The sequence below is a fragment of the Salvelinus namaycush genome, chromosome 6 (genome assembly GCF_016432855.1).
Source record: "Salvelinus namaycush isolate Seneca chromosome 6, SaNama_1.0, whole genome shotgun sequence".
NCBI lineage: Eukaryota > Metazoa > Chordata > Actinopteri > Salmoniformes > Salmonidae > Salvelinus > Salvelinus namaycush.
Genome location: NC_052312.1, coordinates 40,048,396 through 40,071,435, shown reverse-complemented (window position 1 = coordinate 40,071,435; position 23,040 = coordinate 40,048,396). Strand labels below are relative to the sequence as shown.

Below are 23,040 nucleotides of genomic sequence, written 5' to 3'. Positions count from 1 at the left end.
TCTGAAACTCGTCATTCTATTCTTGTTCTGAGAAATGAAGGCTATTCCATGCGAGAAATTGGCAATAAACTGAAGCTCTCGTGCAACGCTGTGTACTGCTCCCTTCACAGAACAGCGCAAACTGGCTCTAACCAGAATAGAAAGAGGAGTGGGAGGCTCCGGTGCACAATTGAGCAAGAGGACAAGTACATTAGAGTGTCTAGTTTGAGAAACAGACGCCTCACAAGTCCTCAACTGGCAGCTTCATTAAATAGTACCCGCAAAACACCAGTCTCAACGTCAACAGTGAAGAGGCAACTCCTGGATGCTGGCCTTCTAGGCAGAGTTGCAAAGAAAAAGTCATCTGATGCTCCAGATACTCAACTAGTCTAAAGCAGGCCAGTTTTATTGCTTATTTAATCAGCCCAACAGTTTTCAGCTGTGCTAACACAACTGCAAAAGGGTTTTCTAATGATCAATTAGCCTTTTAAAATGATCAACTTGGATTAGCTAACACAACGTGCCATTGGAACACAGGAGTGATGGTTGCTGATAATGGCCCTCTGTACGCCTACATAGATATTCCATTACAAATCTGCCGTTTCCAGCTACAATAGTCATTAACAACATTAACAATGTCTACACTGTATTTCTGATCAATTTGATGTTATTTTAATGGACAAATAAATGTGCTTTTCTTTCAAAAACAAGGACATTTCTAAGTGAGCCCAAACTTTTGAACGGTAGTGTATATTTGTTTTACATTGTTTGCAAACTGATATGTGACACATATTAATTCCAAAATAACATGCAAAACAGGCAATGAATGATGGGTCGCCACTGAACTTATCTAATGGGGAACAGTATGGTGGGGACCCCTAGGTCTATCTAATATGGAACAGTATAGGGAACAGTATCTGACAGGGAATTTGGTTGGGATCAGAACAGATAACAAGGGGTCACATTTTAAGAGTAAAATATGTGGTCTATATTTATTGTCAACACTCAAGATATGAAATTCCACAATATGGATGTCAAACAATCTTTCAATTAAATGTGAGATATGTTGACCATACTGTTATGTTCAATTTGTTTGTTTTGTCCCTACCTTTTCAGGACTCCAAAGCTCTTTGAGGACACCCACGGGCCCACTGGTTAATAATAACCAGCAAACGCAATAATAACATTTCCCAATGACAATCATCCATTCACTGCATATGAAAATCGGAAAACGACAACTACACTACGGGCCACGAATGCTATTCAGACAGTTTCTGTGGGCGTAACAAAGCTGCCAAATCGCTCAAAAACTAGGCTGGTGGGAGGGAACCGGTCTGTCTAGAGAGACTACTCAAAAACCCTCCTCCTAAAGTACCCATAGTCCGTATAGGACTACCCACCCACTCTTTCAAATTAGAATTTGTTCTGAAAAGCATGCACCGTTTTTTCTTTTGAAACAATGTTGACAAATAAAGTTTGTCAACTTTTGGAACACATGCAGCTCATTGGCAGTAATCTACATGATGTGTTATTCCCGCGGTAAAATTTTCCAGACAACCCTCCACTTTTAACCATTTATGACTTGTGATATGTGACAGATTTATTAAAATTAGTGAGAACGGGTACAACGACAATTTTAAAATGGATTATGTGTCCGAAACAGAATTGGAGGGCGACACGGAGATAGAGATGGGTATGGTAGATGACGTCGGTAAGTTCACGTGGATTTCATTATCTTTCGCGACACAAGATATTTTATCGCAAGAGAAAAGGGCGGAAGAATGTAGGCTTCCTTTGTAGCCTTTCGTTTCCACCTATCATGAACCATATGCTACGCTACGCTATTCAAAATATAGTTTTTTGGTGCACATTTCTTTTCTTGTCAAATGTAATTATGTTGTACACCTTATATGTTTTCTCCTTTATTATTTCATACGTTCAAGAATTATGCAATAACTACTGACTTTTGGCACCACCATTGCCCTCTGTAATGAGAGGGTTCTGCTCTACCTTACACTATACATGATCATAAACTTCATTATCATCTACCACAGTGTCAATAATACTGTAGTGAATTAGAGGGTATCCTAACTGAGAATCAAACCCAGTCACTGACTGGTCAATCCTTCCTTTGGAAAGTAAGCTCCAATGTTTCCAAATCTCTTTATGCACAGGCACACATTCCATGGCCTCAGTGTTTACCATGAAGGATGCCCCATCCCACTTCTGACACCAGTGCAGCGAATGTTGGGATATCTGTGGTTGTCAAGCTAAGGCCTTAGCCAATACACCAAGAGGTCCGACTTACTTGACTACGTCGCTAGTTGTACTAAGGTCGCTGGAATACATAAGTATTCCTTGATCACACTGGAGGACATAGCAATAGATAGGCATAGGCCTAACAACTGCATTGATTACATTCACAGATGCCAGATTTCAGTCATAGCCTATGGCTGACTGCACAGCTTTCCCCTACCCCAGTCTAAATTCACAAGAAACGAACATATTTTTGGCCCAATGTAGACTCCCACTCTCCTACAATGTATCAATTCTCTGGGATCAGGCAGGTTTTCATTACTAGATAATTACTTGATAATAGTTGTAGTTTCAGGTTATATATGCACTGAGGGAAGGGCCTGAAAAAAATCCACATCGATTTATGTGTTTTATACTCTCTCCATTTAACAAAGTACTTCGAAAGTGCTTCCAACAAGTGCTGGTGCTTCATCAGTCTGTCTTTCTACCATGAGCTAGTAAACATAGCCTTTGAACTGGTCTAGCATCAGTACAAGCAGGCTCAGCGTAGCATGTCTGTTCCTAGGGAAGTACTCTACAGGGGGAAAAGGGTTGCCTGTATAAATCACATAGCTAGGTGGATGGTTTTGCTGAAGATAAAGATTGTATTGTGTCTCATATGTTCACAGTCAAACTTGGAGAAATGCATGACACATGGCATGCAGTATGCAAGTATTTAAGTATTTCTGGTAACTTCAAAGGATCTGCATGCCAAACAAGTGAGAAATATTGCATACAAGCAAGTCAAGTGAAGAACATCAGGCATGCTTCAATTCAATAACATTGGAAGATTTTTAAATAATGTTTTCAGCACAGTTTTATTAGCACAGTTGCTATCAACTTGTCGAATGGAGGTACTTGCCTAAGAGACTTAAACAAACTATTCCATCATGGAGTATCTGAGTTTGAACATTTACAGTCTTTTCCAGGGCGTTACTAAGGGTAATGTTTTCCAAACACCATCTGATTCCAGTTACATTAGGTTTCCATAGTACTTCCTACCATGGGACGTTTAGAAGTTTTCCAGATGGAATGTCATCTGTTGTGTAAAGTATGAATGTAGTACCAGACACAATAAAATATAACATTTAACTGAATGAACACAATTTAATGTGGGTTGTTGAATGTGCTTTACTTTGGTATTATATTCCCCTCTGAAATAAAGATCTGAGTACTTTGCACTGGTGCATATGCTCATTAAATCTGATAATGCATAATAATCTGCTGGGCCTTGTCAGAGTCTTACAAAAGATGTTGGTTAAGAAGAGTCACATCTCCATCAAGATCTTGTCATGCATGTCTCTCATGTCTTTAATACATGTTTTTTTGGGGGGGGGCAGTCTATTCTCAGGAGTTTTTGCCAACCTTTGAGAGTATACCTGAGGGGGCATCAGTGCCCAAAGTGGAGAAGGTGAGTCTCAACCCTTTAAATTGTATAACATTTCTGCATTATGAAAATGATTAGTACGCATAGCTTTGATAGTAGTTGTAGTATTAGTCTGAGCTGCCAATTAATAACTTTACAATTAATACCATATTTGTATAACATGGCTTGTTCTTGCATTTATTTCACCAAGAGGGATGTGGATGAATTCGCTTTTGTATTTTCATATGCAGAAAAATGCATGAATCAATGTGCCAAATATCTGTAATTACAAGAGAGGTCTATGTTTGATCCCAATCCAAATGTGGACTGTTATCGTTCATGGAACAAAAAAGGGTGTGTCACTTTTTGCCGTTGTAGACTCTTCCCTCCCTCTCCCATCTAAGTCTGATGTCAGTTGAGAAAGACGTAGTCTTGTAGGGTCTCGTACAAGCACAGTGAGGCTGTCTGTCAGTCCCTCTCTCGTTAAAGGACATGTATGATATCATGGAAGAAGAAGAGTTTGAGTTTGAGGCTGTGGAGCTACCAGATATCACTGTGGAGCTACCAGATATCGCCTGTTGTTTTTGCCCACAGGCTGAGTTCAACGGCAAATCTGACTCTCTGTTCTTCAATGATGGGGTTAGACGGATCGACTTTGTCTTAGTCTATGAAGATGAGGACATGAAGGAGATTGACAAAAATAGAACGTTCCAGAAACGTAAAGTAAGTGCATTTCTAGTGGCAGATTGTGAGTCTAAGTGTCCTTATTCACTTTCAACATGGTCAGCAGGTTTCTGTCTAACAGAAGTTAAAAACAGTATTCCTACTGTGCTGTGAAAAGCATGTTTGAAATGATATGCAGTTTCACAATGTAAGCATACTTTTGAGGAATATGTGAATCTAAATGTGTTTTCTTAAAGCTTAAGAGGAGTACTGTACTATCTATGAAACAAGTTACTAAAGCCGCATTCCATCAAAGATGTTAACTTGTAGGAATCAGTGTTATGTTCCGTCATAGAAGCTGGTGTTGTATTATGCCAGGACCTAAGGCATTCACACAACACTTTCTCATTGTACACCCGGATAATTGACTTTGAATATTTGTACAGGGAGTTTTTCTTTGCTGCAGTCACGGTGTGTCAGATCTAAGGTATCCCTATGATTAATATGAGGCCATTTACAAATGTACAATAATTTTATCATCATATGCCAAATAAACATACCAAAATAAAACATGAGGAAACTCTAGACAGGGTGTTGCAAATGCAGGTATGTTGTGTACTGTATTACACACTTTTATGAAAGTAAAATCTCTGTTTCACAATATCCATCACAACAAGGTGACAGAAATGTAACATACACTAACATACACTATACACTATCCTTGCAAATGTCAAAATATCATTTTCTAAATGTCAGATTTTGGCACATCATAATGGCTGAAATAATAAGTAAATGCACCTTTGATAGAGGTAACATTTGTGATTCACCAACAATCCCCCATATGTTGAATTAATGTTTTACAATGAATGGTTTGTGAGCAGGGAGTATTGAAAGCAGCAGGAGTGTACACGCCTCCTATGCAGCTGTGGTCGCTTATGTTGCCAAGCTCTTGATGTCATGACCCATTGGGGCCATTATGACATGCCCAGACTAGACACTCCATTATATAGACACTCCATTATACTGAAGTGCTGCTGTGGTGGTTTTAATGCACTTTCACAGACGGAGAGGGAAAAGGAGTCAAAATTCCACTTCCCTAGAAACTGACCCTTTAGTCATTCCCAACCCAGTTATATATCCTGTATTTACAATTCTCTACAAGTATTGTGGATGCACGTAACAGAAGCATACAGACGTACAGTATGTAGTAGCAATGTATTTTGATTGACCAATGAGCTTTTATTTATTTGACGTGGTTTTATCAGAAATCTTGTATCGTACACACAATTCCCATATAGATGTAGTCAGTTTCATACATGGTTGAAATCAGTCAGTGCATTGCTATCCATTGAGGGGAAATAAGTCAATGTAATGTCAATATAATGACACTTTTAATTCATTATTTACTATACACAACCACAGTTAAGATGGGATAATAATAATAATGTATTAGATATTACATTTTACATTTGTAAAGCACTTTTCATTACAAGAGTAATAAGAGAAACAGATTGGATCTCATCCAATAGGGAAACAGAAGGGGCAGTGTTACAAACACAGGATCCATTGATTTAACATCCTGTATTCTCTTCCCTAGCAACGCAGAGAGTACTTTGAGGCCAGCTTGATGAAGATGGGGATGGAACTAGAGGCTGCCAGATCTGTGAGTGGCCACATAATGCATTTTACAAGGACTGGCTTTATGTATTTACTCTGCTGTTAGCTTGCAGAGTGGGGTTGAGTGTGTCGATCTTCAGGGACGATTGGGTGGAAACAATATTTAGTATCTTACATTCGTTTGGTCTGAAATGGTAGAGAAATACCTAATGTTTGTTTTTGTTACATAGTTTTATTATCATGCTGCTTATTTAAGTGACCTTGTGGATCTTGTTTTTGGCTGCATTTTAGATGGCAGACAGAGTTGTTTTACAAAGTTTTCCTTTTAACAGCCAACTATTTCCTCAGAAAGGGTTGAGATTGAATTGCAGTGGAAAACTATGGCACCAATCCCATTATTTGAGTAGTTTCCCAAATATTGGCAAACTTTAGTGGTATTTCATGGAATAGGATCAATGAGTTAACATTGATAAACACAGAGCCAACTTCTGATTTTGTAGATAATAAAGTATTGCATTAGATTTATGTGATGTTTTAGTACTTGTTTTATGTCAAGGATGTAATTTGTGATCATGGCAATGTCTTCTTAATTGCCCCTTAGGGGATTACTGAAGTTGTAATACATTTAGTTGAAATGAAAAGGGCTGCCTTATCTTGTTGTTTTATCTTCGTCATTCCGACAAGGTGGTAGATGAGAAGCTGTTGTTCGTCAAGGTGCACATGCCCTGGGATGTGCTGTGTACCTACGCCGAGGTCCTCCACATCAAGCTGCCCATTCAGCCCAATGACCTGTCCACCACGTCCTCACCCTTCAACTTCCTCAGCTGCATCACCAGACACTTCTACCCCAGCGAGGACCTCATAGCCAAGGAGACGGAGTACTTTACTGCCCCGTTCGAGAAGGACAGGCTGGAGTACTTCTACGTGAAGGACCGGGACCTCTTCTTCACGCCATCCATGAGGAGTAGAATGGCAAGTGCACTGCTTTCTTTACCTCATCATGGAGTATAAAACCCAAAGTCAACCAATAAGAGGTTAAAGATGCAGCAGCGCACTAGATTTTGATAGAGATTAAAAATAAATCACTAAAAAGAAGTCACCTCATTGACTTTCTTTCGGTAGTTTAAGCATCTCAGGTTTCTGATGCTGCTAAATGGTGTTGGAAGATATTTTGTCTGTAGACCACTTAGATTGGTTATTCAGCCCTTTGGTTATTCAGCCCTTGCGCTATGAAAATATCAATGTACCTATACTTAAAACATAGTGTTAACACTCTTCTTAACACTTCAATGATAACAGAATGGTTGGTCTTCCTCCTCAGGCCTACTACATCCTCAGCCGAGCCCCCTATGAGGTGCGAGGGAACATCAAGAAGTTTGGTGTCACAAAGCTGCTCGATGGGGGGGTGTACAAGGCTGCTTATCCCCTGCATGATGTGAGTGGGGATAAAGAGTGGGGTGGCACTAGTAACTGACAACATAGTACATTAAACACCAATCGATCTGTGAAAAGACTGAGCAGTGTTTTTATGGACTTTTTAGTTTTGTTTTCTGTGAACTTACTTTAGTGCAGATTCAACGTCAGGTCGAAAGAAGATGAGTGCCCCAATGAGAGATACCTCCTGTATAACGAGTGGGCTCACCCTAAAAGTTTCTATAAGATGCAGCCACTTGATCTCATAAGGTAATTCATGCTTTAATCTACTTTCGCAAAAATGCACATTGCACGCACATCGCTGCTTTAGCATAATAAGGTGTTGAGAATTATTATTCCAAACAGAATGTGCTTAGAGGCCTAATCATTGTAATTACGGAAAATATGGGATGGAAATAATAACATTTTCTTTCATTTTCTCACAGAAAGTATTATGGGGAGAAGATTGGAATTTACTTTGCTTGGCTGGGCTTCTATACAGCCATGCTAGCCCTCGCTGCCATTGTTGGACTTGGCTGTTTCATTTATGGGTACACGACTCAAGAAACAAGCACCTGGAGGTATGTTTAAAACTCAAAGAAAGTACTTCAGAAACCCACAACACCATAGAAATATATTACAAGTTGCTAAATCTAGTGTATATCAAATGAAGATCAATTATTTACACATAAGGTTAAGTAGAGTAAATATAAGTTGATTGATGTTCCTTCCATGCCGTTATCTGACACTCTAACTGTGTGAAAACCCAATGATTAACAACTTTGTTGCATCTTGTTGTTGAGTTTTTGGTGAAGTTTGACCCATCTGTTCTGTTCATTTATTGGACAGCAAAGAGGTGTGCGACCCTTTGATTGGAGGAAATATTGTGATGTGTCCGCAGTGTGATAAGGAGTGCACATACTGGAGGCTGAACAGCACCTGTGAATCTTCTAAAGTAAGTAATGCATACATTAGGGTTCACTAATTCCGGTCCATGGCTGTACAGGTTTTTTCTCATTCACTCACATGGTTAATTCAGAGTGATTATGATTATGAAAGTGACTTATATGGATAGTGAGTCCCTTAAAATTATATTTGCCAATGCTTGTTATGTCAGACTGTTTTCTCAGACTCCTTGGCCCATGAGACATGCTACAAGTCATATTAAACCTTTTTGAACAGGGTTTGTTTTCATATAAATTTACAAAGAGTCATGGATGGAGAGAAAAAATGATGTGAAAAGCTAAGTATTTCATGTGATCTTGTTTTCCTTAGAAACTGTGCATATTTGATAACTATGGGACGCTGGTGTTTGCTGTCTTTATGGCCATTTGGGGTGAGTCATTTAATTAATTAAACTTACCAAATGTTCAAATGTAGAGGTTTCAGAAACTGTATTATTTTAGTGTGTAGTTTTGTTGATATAAGCTTATTAGCAATTAGATGTTGCATGATAATCATATTAGAGTTTTCCTCAGCACATGCTACAGTCTAGGACCAGGCAAGTAAAATAAAGCTTTACACTCTTGTTCCCATCCTGGGTCTAGTGACCGTGTTTCTGGAGTTCTGGAAGCGCTACCAAGCAGAACTGGAGTATGAGTGGGACACCGTGGAGTTCCTGGAGCAGGAGGAGCAACCTCGTCCCGAGTATGAGGCCAAGTGTAACCACGAGAGAATCAACCCTGTCACACGGGTAAGGAAGATGTGTTCGTCACACAGTCCCTATGGTGATTCCATAGCGTCAGACTCAGGAGGCTAGAAGAACACTCCACAACTGATGATAGCAATGTTATATACTTGTTTTAAAATGAAAATATTACCTGTATCATTACTTAATTGTAAAACATGTTATTCTTCATTTAGGTAAAAGAGAAAGTACCTTATACAGCCTGTGGACGGTGTATAAGAGTGTCTTTAGGAATCGGGACCGTCTTATTCTGGGTAAAAACTTTTGGATTTCTCTACTGTTCTCTTGTTCTGACCAATTCATATGCACTCCAACAGCAAAAAATGTTTTATATAACCCTAACCTTTGTTTCAAGTCTGACCCCTTCAATTCTTGTGTTTGTGCTTGTGTTCAGATTGTGTTGATCCTAGCATCAGTGGTGGCCATCATCGTATACCGACTGGCAGTGTTCTTCTCATTTTCGACGAGACTCCAGTCTGACCTAAAGGAGCTCGAACCGTTTAAGGAGTATGTGACCGCACAAATGGCCACCTCCGTCACTGCTTCTATCATCAGCTTCGTAGTAATCATGGTGCTCAACATCCTGTATGAGAGGGTTGCCATCTGGATCACTGACTTCGGTGAGACACCCCAATGTCAAACAACAGGAAATATGTGGTTTGCTATACGGAACTATGGTGTTTCTCAAACTGCTTGCAGACAAGGGCTAATATTCACTCAAACGTGTCTTAGCAAGGTTGATGCAGTGCCCCAAACATTCTGCAATTATACCATGATATGAGTAAATATTGCACGCCAATAGGTCTGAAGTAATCCAAATATATGTATGCCAACATATTTATACTCTAGGAAATTCACACCACCACAATAGCCCTTAGCTGATATCCTTATTCAGATTCACTTGCAGAATCTGGACACAGCAAAAGCTTGATTTAAGCCTGATGTTTTTTTGATGAGACTGAGAAGATGCCTTACTTCATTTTAAAGAGCTACCAAGGACCAGGACGGATTATGAGAACAGTCTGACTCTGAAGATGTTCCTGTTCCAGTTTGTCAACTACTACTCCTCCTGCTTCTACATTGCCTTTGCCAAAGGGAAAGTGGTTGGTTACCCTGGGCAACCTGTTTACCTGCTGGGAAAGTACAGGAATGAGGAGGTACGTACGCCTATCAGTTGATTGAAAGATCAGTTGATTGAAGGCTCAGTTGATTGGTGCTTGGCACAGAATATGTGATAACACAGTATGACAGTGTTTTGCTTTTTCCACTTCGCTTGTCTTCTAACTACGTTTCCAAATTATTAGCTGTTGCATTCTGTGGCATTTTTGTTTGACTCATATTTCAAATGAAAGACCTAGATGAGAAAATCTTCCACAAAATACAAGTTGTTTGAATGGAGGTGCTTTATCATGTAATACTACAAGATGGCCGACATTGGTTCATGCATTGTTTGTGTCACATCCTTACCAGTGTGATCCAGGAGGATGCCTGATTGAGTTGACAACCCAGCTCACTGTCATCATGGGCGGTAAAGCCATCTGGAATAACATTCAGGAGGTGTTGCTGCCGTAAGTTTTTGGTTCAATGGAAGAACATAAAATAGCCAACCACATCAGCTCTCTAGGAGCCCAGCAACCGTAAAGTTTCCCAGTTACATTGGATCAGGGTTGGTTCAATGGTTTATTCCATCCCAACTCAAAATGCAATTCCCCCTTATCTTCAAGTGTATCTGTATCCAGACATCATTATTATCTGATTCAGAGAGCAATCATAAAGGCGTCTCCTTGTAGGCACTAACGGAGACTAACCACCATGGCTTATTGGCCAAAGCCTGTGGGGAAATTCATGTTTTTTTGTTGGGTTTCTGGATAAATGCCAAAAACACAGGCTTAGGAGATCTTATACGTTTTGTTCTATGAGATCCTTTTCATCAGCTAACGTCGCTTTTTGTGAATTTTAAAGCATTTATGTAATCAAAACAAAAACATAAAGCATATAAAGGCTTCACAATTCATTAAGGTCATGATATTATCTCATAGGAGAAAACGTATAATATCTCCTAATCCTATTTCAACCTCAGACCTTATTTTCGGCATTTATCCCAAACCCCCATTCTTTCCCTATTAATTTCCCCCATAGGAAATGCTAACTAATTTCAGTTTTTTAGTCTTTTTTGTATTTTCCCCATAGAAAATGCTAACTCATTTCCGTTTTTTAGGACTACAAGCTGGCGAGCTCTATTACCTTGTTATACGCATCATGATTCTGCGATTGACATGTTTCTCATCAGGTGGATGAAGAATTTGATATTCCGCTACTGCACACGTGTGGGGTCTGAAAAAGTGATTCCGCGCTGGGAGCAGGACTATCAGTTGCAGCCCATTGGGAAGCTGGGCCTCTTCTATGAATACCTGGAGATGGGTAAGATATGAAGAATGAGGCAAACTCTCTCCCTCTCTCCCAAATCAACCCCTAGCCCCTATCCCCTGGCACCTCTATAGATCTGAGAGGATTGGATAGGTGTGGACACAATATGGTGGTAGCTATATGCGTATGCTCGGAAGTTTTTTAAGCTGATCCTGCTATTTCTTTGGGCTCTGTCCAGAAACCACCTCTAGCCCCTATCCCCAAGGCACTTACTTAATCTAGAAGGGTTGGATGGACATAAGCTATATGGTGCAAATCCCCCCTAGCTACTATCATAGTATCAGGTTCCTCCCTAGCTAGCCCATCAGCTACTAACTATCATAGTATCAGGTTCCCCCCAGCTAACCTATCAGCTACTATCATAGTATCAGGTTCCTCCACTAGCTAGCCTATCAGCTAATATCATAGTATCAGGTTCCCCCTAGCTGGCCTATCAGTACTAACTGTCATAGTGTCAGGTTCCCCCCTAGCTAGCCTATCTGCTACTATCATAGTATCAGATTCCCCCCTAGCTAGCCTATCAACTATTATCATAGTATCAGGTTCCCCACTAGCTGGGCTATCAGCTTCTAACTATCATAGTATCAGGTTCTCCCCTAGCTAGCCTATGAGCTACTAACTATCATAGTGTCAGTTTCCCCCTAGCTAGCCTATCAGCTACTATCATAGTATCATGATCCCCCCCTAGTTAGCCTATCAGCTTATAACTATCATAGTATCAGGTTCTCCCCTAGCTAGCCTATGAGCTACTAACTATCATGGTATCAGGTTCCCCCTAGCTAGCCTATCAGCTACTATCATAGTATCAGGATCCCCCTAGCTAGCCTATCAGATACTACCATAGTATCAGGTTCCCCTCTAGCTAGCCTATCAGCTACTATCATAGTATCAGGTCCCCCCCTAGCTAGCCTATCAACTACTATCATAGTATCAGGTTCCCAGATCTATTGATGGAAAGGCTTTTTTTCTGCAGTGATCAAATTTGGCTTTGTGTCTGCGTGGCTTTTTCCTACAGTGATCCAGTTTGGTTTTGTGACTCTGTTCGTGGCCTCCTTCCCCCTGGCTCCTGTCCTGGCTCTGGTCAATAACCTCTTTGAGATCCGGGTGGACGCCTGGAAGATCATCACCCAGTTCCGCCGCATGGTTCCAGAGAAGGCCCAAGACATCGGGGCGTGGCAACCCATTCTCCAAGGTGTCGCCATCTTGGCTGTGGCATCAAATGTGAGTGATGGCTCCTCCATTGGATTATGAAGTATTATGAAACATACATATATTTTTTAAGATGATGTATGTCACGCCCTGACCTTAGAGATCCTTTTTATGTCTCTATTTTGGTTTGGTCAGGGTGTGAGTTGGGGTGGGTATTCTATGTTCTATTATTTGTATTTCTATGTTTTGGCCGGGTAGGGTTCTCAATCAGGGACAGCTGCCTATCGTTGTCTCTGATTGAGAACCATACTTAGGTATCCCTTTTTCCCACCTGTCTTTGTGGGAGGTTGACTTTGTTTATGGCACATAGCCTTTAGCTTCACGGTTTGTTTTGCAGTGTTTATTGTTTTGTCGGCGTATTCACCTAAATAAAAGAAAATGTACTCTCACAACGCTGCACCTTGGTCCAGTTCATTCAACAGCCGTGACAGAACTTCCCACCACCAACGGACCAAGCAGCGTGTTCAGGATTCATGGACTTGGGAGGAAATCCTGGACGGTAAGGGACCCTGGAGGCAGGCTGGGGAGTATCGCCGTCCACGGGAGGAACTGGAGGCAGCGAAAGCAGAGCGGCAGCGATACGAGGGAACACGGCTAGCAAGGAAGCCCGAGAGGCAGCCCCCACCAAAACATTTTGGGGGGGAACACAGGGAGTTTGGCTGAGTCAGGTTGGAGACCTGAGCCAACTCCCCGTGCTTACCGTGGCGAGCGTCGTACTGGTCAGGCACCGTGTAATACAGTGGAGCGCACGGTTTCTCCAGTACGCGTTCTTAGCCCGGTGCGCTACATTCCAGCTCCCCACATCTGCCGGGCTAGGGTGAGCATCCAGCCAGGAGGGGTTGTGCCAGCCCTGCTCTCCAGACCTCCAGTGCGCCTCCTCGGCCCAGTATATCCTGTGCCGGCTCTGCGCACTGTGTCTCCGGTACGTCTGCACAGCCCAGTGCGTCCTGTGCCAGTGCTCCGCATTTGCAGGGTGAAGATAACCACCGAGCCAGGACGGGTTGTGCAGGCTCCAAGCTCGAGACCTCCAGTGCGCCTCCACGGCCCAGTGTATCCGGTGACTCTGCCAAGGACAGGGCCTCCTGTATGTCTCTCCAGCCTGGTGAGTCCTGTGCCTGCACCCAGAACTAATCCTCCTGTATGTCTCCCCAGCCTGGTGAGCCCTGTGGCAGCTCCACGTACCAGACTGCCCATACGTCTCTTCACTCCAGTGATGATCCATGGGACGAAGCCTCCAGTGATGATCCATGGCAAGAAGCCTCCAGTGATGACCCATGGCACGAAGCCTCCAGTGATGATCCATGGTAAGAAGTCTCCAGTGATGATCCATGGCAAGAAGCCTCCAGTGAAGATCCATGGCACGAAGCCTCCAGTGATGATCCATGGCAAGAAGCCTCCAGTGATGATCCATGGCACGAAGCCTCCAGTGATGATCCATGGCACGAAGCCTCCAGTGATGATCCATGGCACGAAGCCTCCAGTGATGATCCATGGCATGAAGCCTCCAGTGATGATCCATGGCATGAAGCCTCCAGTGATGATCCATGGCATGAAGCCTCCAGTGAGGAGTCATGGCACGAAGCCTCCAACGAAGGCCTCCAGTCCGGAGCCTCCAGCGACATTCTCCAGTCTGGAGCCTCCAGCGACGGCCTCCAGTCCGGGGCCCGCAACGAGGGTGCCCAGTCCGGGGCCCGCAGAGAGGGTGCCCAGTCCGTGGCCCGCAACGAGGGTGCCCAGTCCGGGGCCCGCAGTGAGGGTGCCCAGTCCGGGGCCCGCTACGATTGTCCCCAGTCCGGGGTCGGCGACGAGGGTCCCCGCACCAGAGGTGCCGCCAATGTGGGGTGAACCAGTGGTGGAGCGGGGTCTGCTTCCTGCACCTGAGCCGCCACCGCGGATAGATGCCCACCCAGACCCTCCCCTATAGGTTTAGGTTTTGAGGCCGGAGTCCGCACCTTTGGGGGGGGTACTGTCACGTCCTGACCTGAGAGATCCTTTTATGTCTCTATTTTGGTTTGGTCAGGGTGTGAGTTGGGGTGGGTATTCTATGTTCTATTATTTGTATTTCGATGTTTTGGCCGGGTAGGGTTCTCAATCAGGGACAGCTGTCTATCGTTGTCTCTGATTGAGACCAATACTTAGGTAGCCCTTTTTCCCACCTGTCTTTGTGGGAGGTTGACTTTGTTTATGGCACATAGCCTTTAGCTTCACGGTTTGTTTTGCCGTTTTTATTGTTTTGTCGGCGTATTCACCTAAATAAAAGAAAATGTACGCTTACCACGCTGCACCTTGGTCCAGTTCATTCAACAGCCGTGACAATGTATTTATCTTGGTTTATTCTCCATTGCATAATCCCATCACTGGATGTCAGTCATATGATTTGATTGTTACCATGCTGATGTAGTGACATTCTTAGATAAAAATTAATCTATTATGATGAGCACCAGTTTAAAGTGCACTGTCTCCTCCACTTCCTTGTCTCTCTGCCAGGCCATGATCATTGCCTTCACATCAGACATGATCCCACGATTGGTTTACTACTGGTCTTTCTCTGTGTATCCCTATGGAGACCATTCCAGTCACACCATGCAGGGCTACATCAACAACACGCTCTCTGTGTTCGACATCCAGGACTTCTCCAACAAGAGCCGGCCCTTGCAAACACCTTACTGGTTCAATAACAGCACCACCTGCAGGTAATGTGAATGTATATGAGATGGGTTTAAATGAAATCGTGTTAGACATTGAAATAGTTCATGCAGTCTCTCTGTCATACTTTAGATATCGAGATTTCAGATATCCACCAGGACACCACAGACAATATGAATACAGTATCTACTACTGGCATGTGATAGCTGCCAAGATGGCTTTCATAATAGTTGTAGAGGTGAGTAGAAATTTCTCTGAAACGTTGCTTTGACCTGATTTTTCTTTCTACTGTGTAGTCTAATGCCAGATGGACATTTTCTAGCCTTTCAAGAAATCCTAATAATATTTTCCCTCCTTCCGACCCTTATACCATTGTCCCCGCAGCACATTGTATACCTGACCAAGTTCGTTCTGTCCTACGTGATCCCGGACGTGCCTTACACAGTGAGGGAACAGATCAAACGAGAGAAGTACTTGAGCCAGGTCATCCTTCACGAGACCAACCTCAAACTGGTGACCAAACGCTTAAAGCCTGTCGCTGATAAGATACTTAAACACAATGAGGACAAGGAGGAGGAGATGGACCTTTACTTTTAATCTCCGAAACTTTTTCAGAGAAGAGAGAGTCCTGCCTTTGTCAGGACCTACAATATTTACAAGTATTGTGAGCAGCTAAAGATGTATTCAATACATGTTTTAATAACTTTAATTACTATGAATTAATATTATTAACATTAGTAGTAGCTTAATAGCTTGGTGGGGACTACGACCAACCAAACCAGCCATGAAGCTCAGCTCTGTTGCTCAGATCTCTGGATCTATTGCATATTTAGCACTTTTATGTCACTGATTGTTACATGTACACTGTTACATTTAATGTGTCTTGTATTGTTAAAATTAGGATTCAATGCCATATGTTTGACTGTATGGTAAATATGGAAGATTATGAATGACAACAATACTTTTCTAATTTAAACAACATACAGATTTTTATACAATTTGTGGCCTAGGCCTATCCAAACATTTATAATACTCAAGGTGTGCTTCATTTAGTCAGGAATAATTCCAAAAGCTCAAATTGCGTTGACCAGGCAAGCCATCAAGTATGGAAGCTCGTTCCCGCCACCCAAGAAAAAATATCTGACTACGAGTTATGAGATAATAAGGTATAATTATGAGATAGAAAGTTATAATTATGAGATAGAATGTCTGGATCATGGACATTGAATAGTCCTGCAGGTCGACCCCTTTTAAAGGGGAAATCTGTGATTCGCACAATAACAAAGCTCCTCCCACCACAGCTGAGGAATGGGGTAGGAGAAATGTAACCAATCTCAAATACATAGACACAAGGACTCACATATGGATGCAAGGACTGACCATCCATGAGATACAAATTATATTTTTAAACATGTGTTGAAGCTATACTGTGTTTGTTTACAATTACATTCTTTACACACAAGAGAGTAAACCAAGCTTATATTTTGGGTTCTGATTGGGTAAGACCGTTACTAATTTCTAAGTTACATTATTGAAGAATCAGTGGCTTTACACTGAATGTACAAAACATATTTCCATGACATAGACTGACCAGGTGAATCCAGGTGAAAGCTATGATTCCTTATTGATCTTACTTGTAAAACCCACTTCAATCAGTGTAGATGAAAGGGAAGAGACAGGTTAAAGAAGGATTTTTATTGAGTCATGGATTGTGCATGTGTGCCATTCAGAGGGTGAAAGGGCAAGACAAAAGATATAAGTGCCTTTGAATGGAGTATGGTAGTAAGTGCCAGGCACATTGGTTTGAGAGTGTCAAGAACTTCAACGCTACTGGGTTTTTCACGCTCAATAGTTTCCCGTGTGTATCAAGAATGGTCCACCACCCAAAGGACATCCAGCCAACTTGACACAACTGTGGAAAGCATTGAAGTCAACATGGGCCAGCATCCCTGTGGAACGCTTTCGACACCTTGTAGAGTCCATGACCCAACAAATTGAGGCTGTTCTAAGGGCAAAAGGGAGTGCAACTCAATATTAGGAAGGTGTTCCTAATGTTTGTACATATTAATTAAATCTGATGTCAACCAGATGTCATCAAACAGGCACCAACTCACATCAACAAAACTCTTCAATACGTTAATATTGAACAATATCACCACAATCACTCTATCTTTTTCTCTCACATTCACACACACAATGTGTGATTGACTATAAGATATGCATAAGGTTATACTTAGTTGAGGAGGGCCTGACGCAAAGTGCACATTGGATTTATATGATACAGATCGCCTGAACATATCTCATAATAATGACTTACTATCATATAATGATGACTTTCTATCTCATAACTCGTAGTCATATTTTATTTTTGGGTGGCGGGAATGAGCTTCCATACATACTCATGGTCACCTCAAGTATTTACAGTAACATTTTTGACCTATGTATTCGATTTTAAGCATTTTGATAGAAGTCTATCGCCATAGACTAACCTCTTGAATCAATATATGTTGCTGTATTATATTGTGATTTTTTAAAACCAAAGGTATATATGAACTAAGAATCTGCCCTGTGTACAATATTTGTCTTTCAAGTATTTTGTCAAGTGTATTGTAATTTGTATGTTATCCCAAATAAAATCTAAATTCTTAGTTTTTTTATATAGAACCGTGATTATGTTGGTCGTCCTTTCAAAGTTCAGGTCAGATACAGTTCTTCTTCCAAATAAACTGCACATGTTCTCATACTTGAAATGCTGTGTTGTGTCTGCCATTGCCCCGACAGTCTTGTGACTGATGTTTGTTTGCTTTTGGACTCAAATGTTATCTAGTAACAAAGATTGTCTATCATATTGACAAGATAGTCAAGTGACCGCTTTAACAATGGAAATACGTGTCCTCAAATATGGAAGGCGGATGGGAGGAGGGGAGATCAGGTGGGACCATTCCATCCAATGAGAGGGCAGATATGCTGTGAACAACAGGCAATAGAAATAGATAGAGGACTCATCTTTGCATCTGTGCCATTATAGCGTCTTTGACTGCATTTTAAAGTAGTTCGTTTTCTTCTTCTTTGGCTGATTTCTACTAACTCATAGGAATCCCCAACCAGTTGACTACTTTAAAATGGTGGAAGCCTTCAATGGCAATGTCCATGCTAAAACGTGTTATATCCATGATGAGTCCTATATCTATCGCTATGACAACAGGGCTCCCGAGTGGCGCAGCGGTCTTAGGCACTGCATCTCAATGCTAGAGGCGTCACTACAGACCCAGGTTTGATTTCAGGCTGTGTTACAACCGGCAGTGATTAGAAGTCCCATAGAGCAGCGCACAATTGGCCCAGTGTCGTCTGGGTTAGGGTTTGGCCGTGGTAGGCCGTCATTGTAACTAAGAATTTGTTGTTAACTGACTTGCCTAGTTAAATAAAGGTTCAATTTAAAATGAAAAAGAACCTCCGATATAAAGTTTTTTTTTGTCAAAGTTACCGAAATGCCACGTCTGTCCACTTATATCGTTGCATTCATAACAACCTAACCATTATGACACGTTTATTCCATCAAATAAGCCTCACGTAGCAAATTAGCAATTTGATTTTTTGTTGAGCAAATTCGACACTCTCATTGACCTCCATGCAAAAATTCCTCACGTCGTTAGATTGTTTTCATGGACAGATTTTGGGCAGAGTAAAACCTCTCGCTTCACGTCTTCCTCTCTGGTAGTAATCAACACAGTCTTTTGTTCAGGCAAATGATTGAACACCCCGGTGTGAAGGAGTGAGTAGACATGAGATGGTAGCAGATGTCTGACAGTCTGCAGTGAATGCCATGCAGGAGAAGGATCCCGACAGTGAAGAAGGTGCACTTTGTTGCGTTTATAGCGCAAGTGATACATTGCACTAGTCAAACTCATAAAACATGTAAGAAGTTAGACATCATTGTGAAGGCGGCAAACAGATTTCTGAATCTCCAGGACTTTACAGCAAAAATGTTACAGGAAATACTGAATGAAGAGGTTCCCCCCTCCGAGGTTCCCGAGCCTGTGTAGGGATCTGAATAGACATTTAAATCTGACTGAAAGAGTACAGTTTTGGAGTTTTGTTCAAGGTTCGTTATTAAGAGGATATTGAATTCACTAGCTTGAAATCACTGGCCACTTTAATAAATTGAACACTAATCAAATCAAATTTGATTTGTCACATGCGCGGAATATAACAAGTGTAGACCTTACAGTGAAATGCTTACTTACAGTACAAGCCCTTAACCAACAATGCAGTTTTAAGAAAATTACCTGTTAAGTAAAAAAATTAGATAAGCAAAAAATAAGAAATTAAAGTAATAAATAATTAAAGAGCAGCAGTAAAATAACAATAGTGAGGTTATGTACAGGAGGTACCTGTACAGAGTCAATATGCGTGGGCACCGGTTAGTCGAGGTAATTGAGGTAATATGTAATGTAGGTAGAGTTATTAAAGTGACTATGCATAGATAATAAACAGAGAGTAGCAGCAGCGTAAAAGGGGGGTGGGGCAATGCAAATAGCCTCGGTAGCCATTTGATTAGCTGTTCAGGAGTCTTATGGCTTGGGGGTAGAAGCGGTGTAGAAGCCTCTTCGACCCAGACTTGGAGCTCCGGTAACGCTTTCCATGCGGTAGCAGAGAGAACAGTCTATGACTAGGGTGGCTGGAGTCTGACCATTTTTAGGGTTTTCCTCTGACACCGCCTGATATAGAGGTCTTGGATGGCAGGAAGCTTGGCCCCAGTGATGTACTGGGCCGTACACACTACCCTCTGTGTAGTGCCTTGCGGTCAGAGGCCGAGCAGTTGCCATACCAGGCAGTGATGCAACCAGTCAGGATGCTCTCGATGGCGTAGCTGTATAACTTTTTGAGGATCTGAGGACCCATGCCACATCTTTCAGTCTGAGGAGGAATAGGTTTTGTCATGCCCTCTTCACAACTGTCTTTTTGTTCTTGGACCATGATAGTTTGTTGGTGAAGTGGACACCAAGGAACTTGAAGCTCTAAACCTGCTTCACTCCAGCCCCGTCGATGAGAATGGGGGCGTGCTCGGTCCTCCTTTTCCTGTAGTCCACAATCATCTCCTTTGTCTTGATCACGTTGAGAGAGAGGTTGTTGTCCTGGCACCACACGGCCAGGTCTCTGACCTCCTCCCTATAGGCTGTCTCATCGTTGTCTGTGATCAGGCCTACAACTGTTGTGTCATCGGCAAATTTAATGATGGTGTTGGAGTCGTGCCTGGCCATGCAGTCATGAGTGAACAGGGAGTGCAGGAGGGGACTGAGCACGCACCCCTGAGGGGCCCCTGTGTTGCGGATCAGCGTGGCGGATGTGTTGTTACCTGCCCTTACCACCTGGGGGCGGCCCATCAGGAGGTCGAGGATCCAGTTGCAGAGGGAGGTGTTTAGTCCCAGGGTCCTTAGCTTAGTGGTGAGCTTGAGGGCACTATGGTGTTGAACGCTGAGCTGTAGTCAATGAATAGCATTCTCACATAGGTGTTCCTGTTGTCCAGGTGTGACAGGGCAGTGTGGAGTGCAATAGAGATTGCATCATATGTGGATCTGTTGGGGAAGTATGCAAATTGGTGTGGGTCTAGGGTTTCTGGGATAATGGTGTTGATGTGAGCCATGACCAGCCTTTCAAAGCACTTCATGGCTACAGACGTGAGTGCTACGGGTTGGTAGTCATTTAGGCAGGTTACCTTAGTGTTCTTGGGCACAGGCACTATGGTGGTCTGCTTGAAACATGTTGGTATTACAGACTCCGACAGGGAGAGGTTGAAAATGTCAGTGAAGACACTTGCCAGTTGGTCAGCGCATGCTCGGAGTATACATCCTGGTAATTTGTCTGGCCCTGCGGCCTTGTGAATGTTGACCTGTTTAAAGGTCTTACTCACATTGGCTACGGAGAGCGTGATCACACAGTCGTCTGGAACAGCTGATGCTCTCATGCATGTTTCAGTGTTATTTGCCTCAAAGTGTGCATAGAAGTAATTTAGCTTGTCTGGCATGCTTGTGTCACTGGGCAGCTCGCGTCTGTGCTTCCCTTTGTAGTCTGTAATAGTTTGCAAGCCCTGCCACATCCGACGAGCATCGGAGCTGTCTGTCGCTGTGCCCTTGAGGAAGGCACATAACCCAAGTTGCACTTTAATAATCACTTTAATAATGTCTACATATCTTGCGTTACTCATCTCATATGTATACAGTTGTGGCCAAAAGTTTTGAGAATGACACAAATATTAATTTCCACAAAGTTTGCTGCCTCAGTGTCTTTAGATATTTTTGTCAGATGTTACTATGGAATACTGAAGTATAATTACAAGCATTTCATAACTGTCAAAGGCTTTTATTGACAATTACATGAAGTTGATGCAAAGAGTCAATATTTGCAGTGTTGACCCTTCTTTTTCAAGACCTCTGCAATCCGCCCTGGCATGCTGTCAATTAACTTCTGGGCCACATCCTAACTGATGGCAGCCAATTCTTGCATAATCAATGCTTTGTGGGTTTTTGTTTGTCCACCCGCCTCTTGAGGATCGACCACAAGTTCTCAATGGGATTAAGGTCTGGGGAGTTTCCTGACCATGGATCCAAAATATTGATGTTTTGTTCCCCGAGCCACTTAGTTATCACTTTTGCCTTATGGCAAGGTGCTCCATCATGCTGGAAAAGGCATTGTTCGACACAAAACTGTTCCTGGATGGTTGGGAGAAGTTGCTCTCGGAGGATGTGTTGGTACCATTCTTTATTCATGACTGTGTTCTGAGGCAAAATTATGAGTGAGCCCACGCCCTTGGCTGAGAAGCAACCCCACACATGAATGGTCTCAGGATGCTTTACTGTTGGCATGACACAGGACTGATGGTAGCGCTCACCTTGTCTTCACCGGACAAGCATTTTGACCCAAACAATCGGAAAGGGGATTCATCAGAGAAAATGACTTTACCCCAGTCCTCAGCAGTCCAATCCCTGTACCTTTTGCAGAATATCAGTCTGTCCCTGATGTTTTTCCTGGAGAGAAGTGGCTTCTTTGCTGCCCTTCTTGACACCAGGCCATCCTCCAAAAGTCTTCACCTCACTGTGCGTGCAGATGCACTCACACCTGCCTGCTGCCATTCCTGAGCAAGCTCTGTACTGGTGGTGCCCCGATCTCGCAGCTGAATCAACTTTAGGAGACGGTCCTGGCGCTTGCTGGACTTTCTTGGGCGCCCTGAAGCCTTCTTCACAACAATTGAACCGCTCTCCTTGAAGTTCTTGATGATCCGATAAATGGGTGATTTAGGTGCAATCTTACTGGCAGCAATATCCTTGCCTGTGAAGCCCTTTTTGTGTAAAGCAATGATGATGGCAGGTGTTTTCTTGCAGGTAACCATGGTTGACAGAGGAAGAACAATGATTCCAAGCACCACCCTCCTTTTGAAGCTTCCAGTCTGTTATTTGACCTCAATCAGCATGACAGAGTGATCTCCAGCCTTGTCCTCATCAACACTCACACCTGTGTTAATGAGAGAATCACTGTCAGCTGGTCCTTTTGTGGCAGGGCTGAAATGCATTGGGAATGTTTTTGGGGGGATTCAGTTCATTTGCATGGCAAAGAGGGATTTTGCAATTAATTGAAATTCATCTGATCACTCTTCATAACATTCTGGAGTATATGCAAATTGCCATCATACAAACTGAGGCAGCAGACTTTGTGAAAATGTATATTTGTGTCATTCTCAAAA

The 23,040-nt window shown here is 42.5% G+C and overlaps 1 protein-coding gene across 1 annotated transcript; it reads left to right on the top strand.

Moving 5' to 3' along the window:
* Window positions 1-1,407: 1,407 nt before the first annotated feature.
* Window positions 1,408-16,215, top strand: LOC120050003 (anoctamin-6-like). The gene is made up of 20 exons (XM_038996577.1): window positions 1,408-1,690; window positions 3,615-3,685; window positions 4,235-4,363; window positions 5,901-5,966; window positions 6,605-6,892; window positions 7,242-7,355; window positions 7,488-7,603; window positions 7,780-7,914; window positions 8,183-8,288; window positions 8,609-8,669; window positions 8,881-9,026; window positions 9,197-9,274; window positions 9,415-9,640; window positions 10,008-10,177; window positions 10,491-10,588; window positions 11,311-11,441; window positions 12,463-12,668; window positions 15,144-15,349; window positions 15,435-15,540; window positions 15,687-16,215. Exons 1-20 carry the CDS (start codon window positions 1,621-1,623, stop codon window positions 15,897-15,899), a joined length of 2,736 nt encoding a protein of 911 aa, XP_038852505.1. The 5' UTR covers window positions 1,408-1,620; the 3' UTR covers window positions 15,900-16,215.
* The last annotated feature ends 6,825 nt before the right edge of the window (window positions 16,216-23,040 follow it).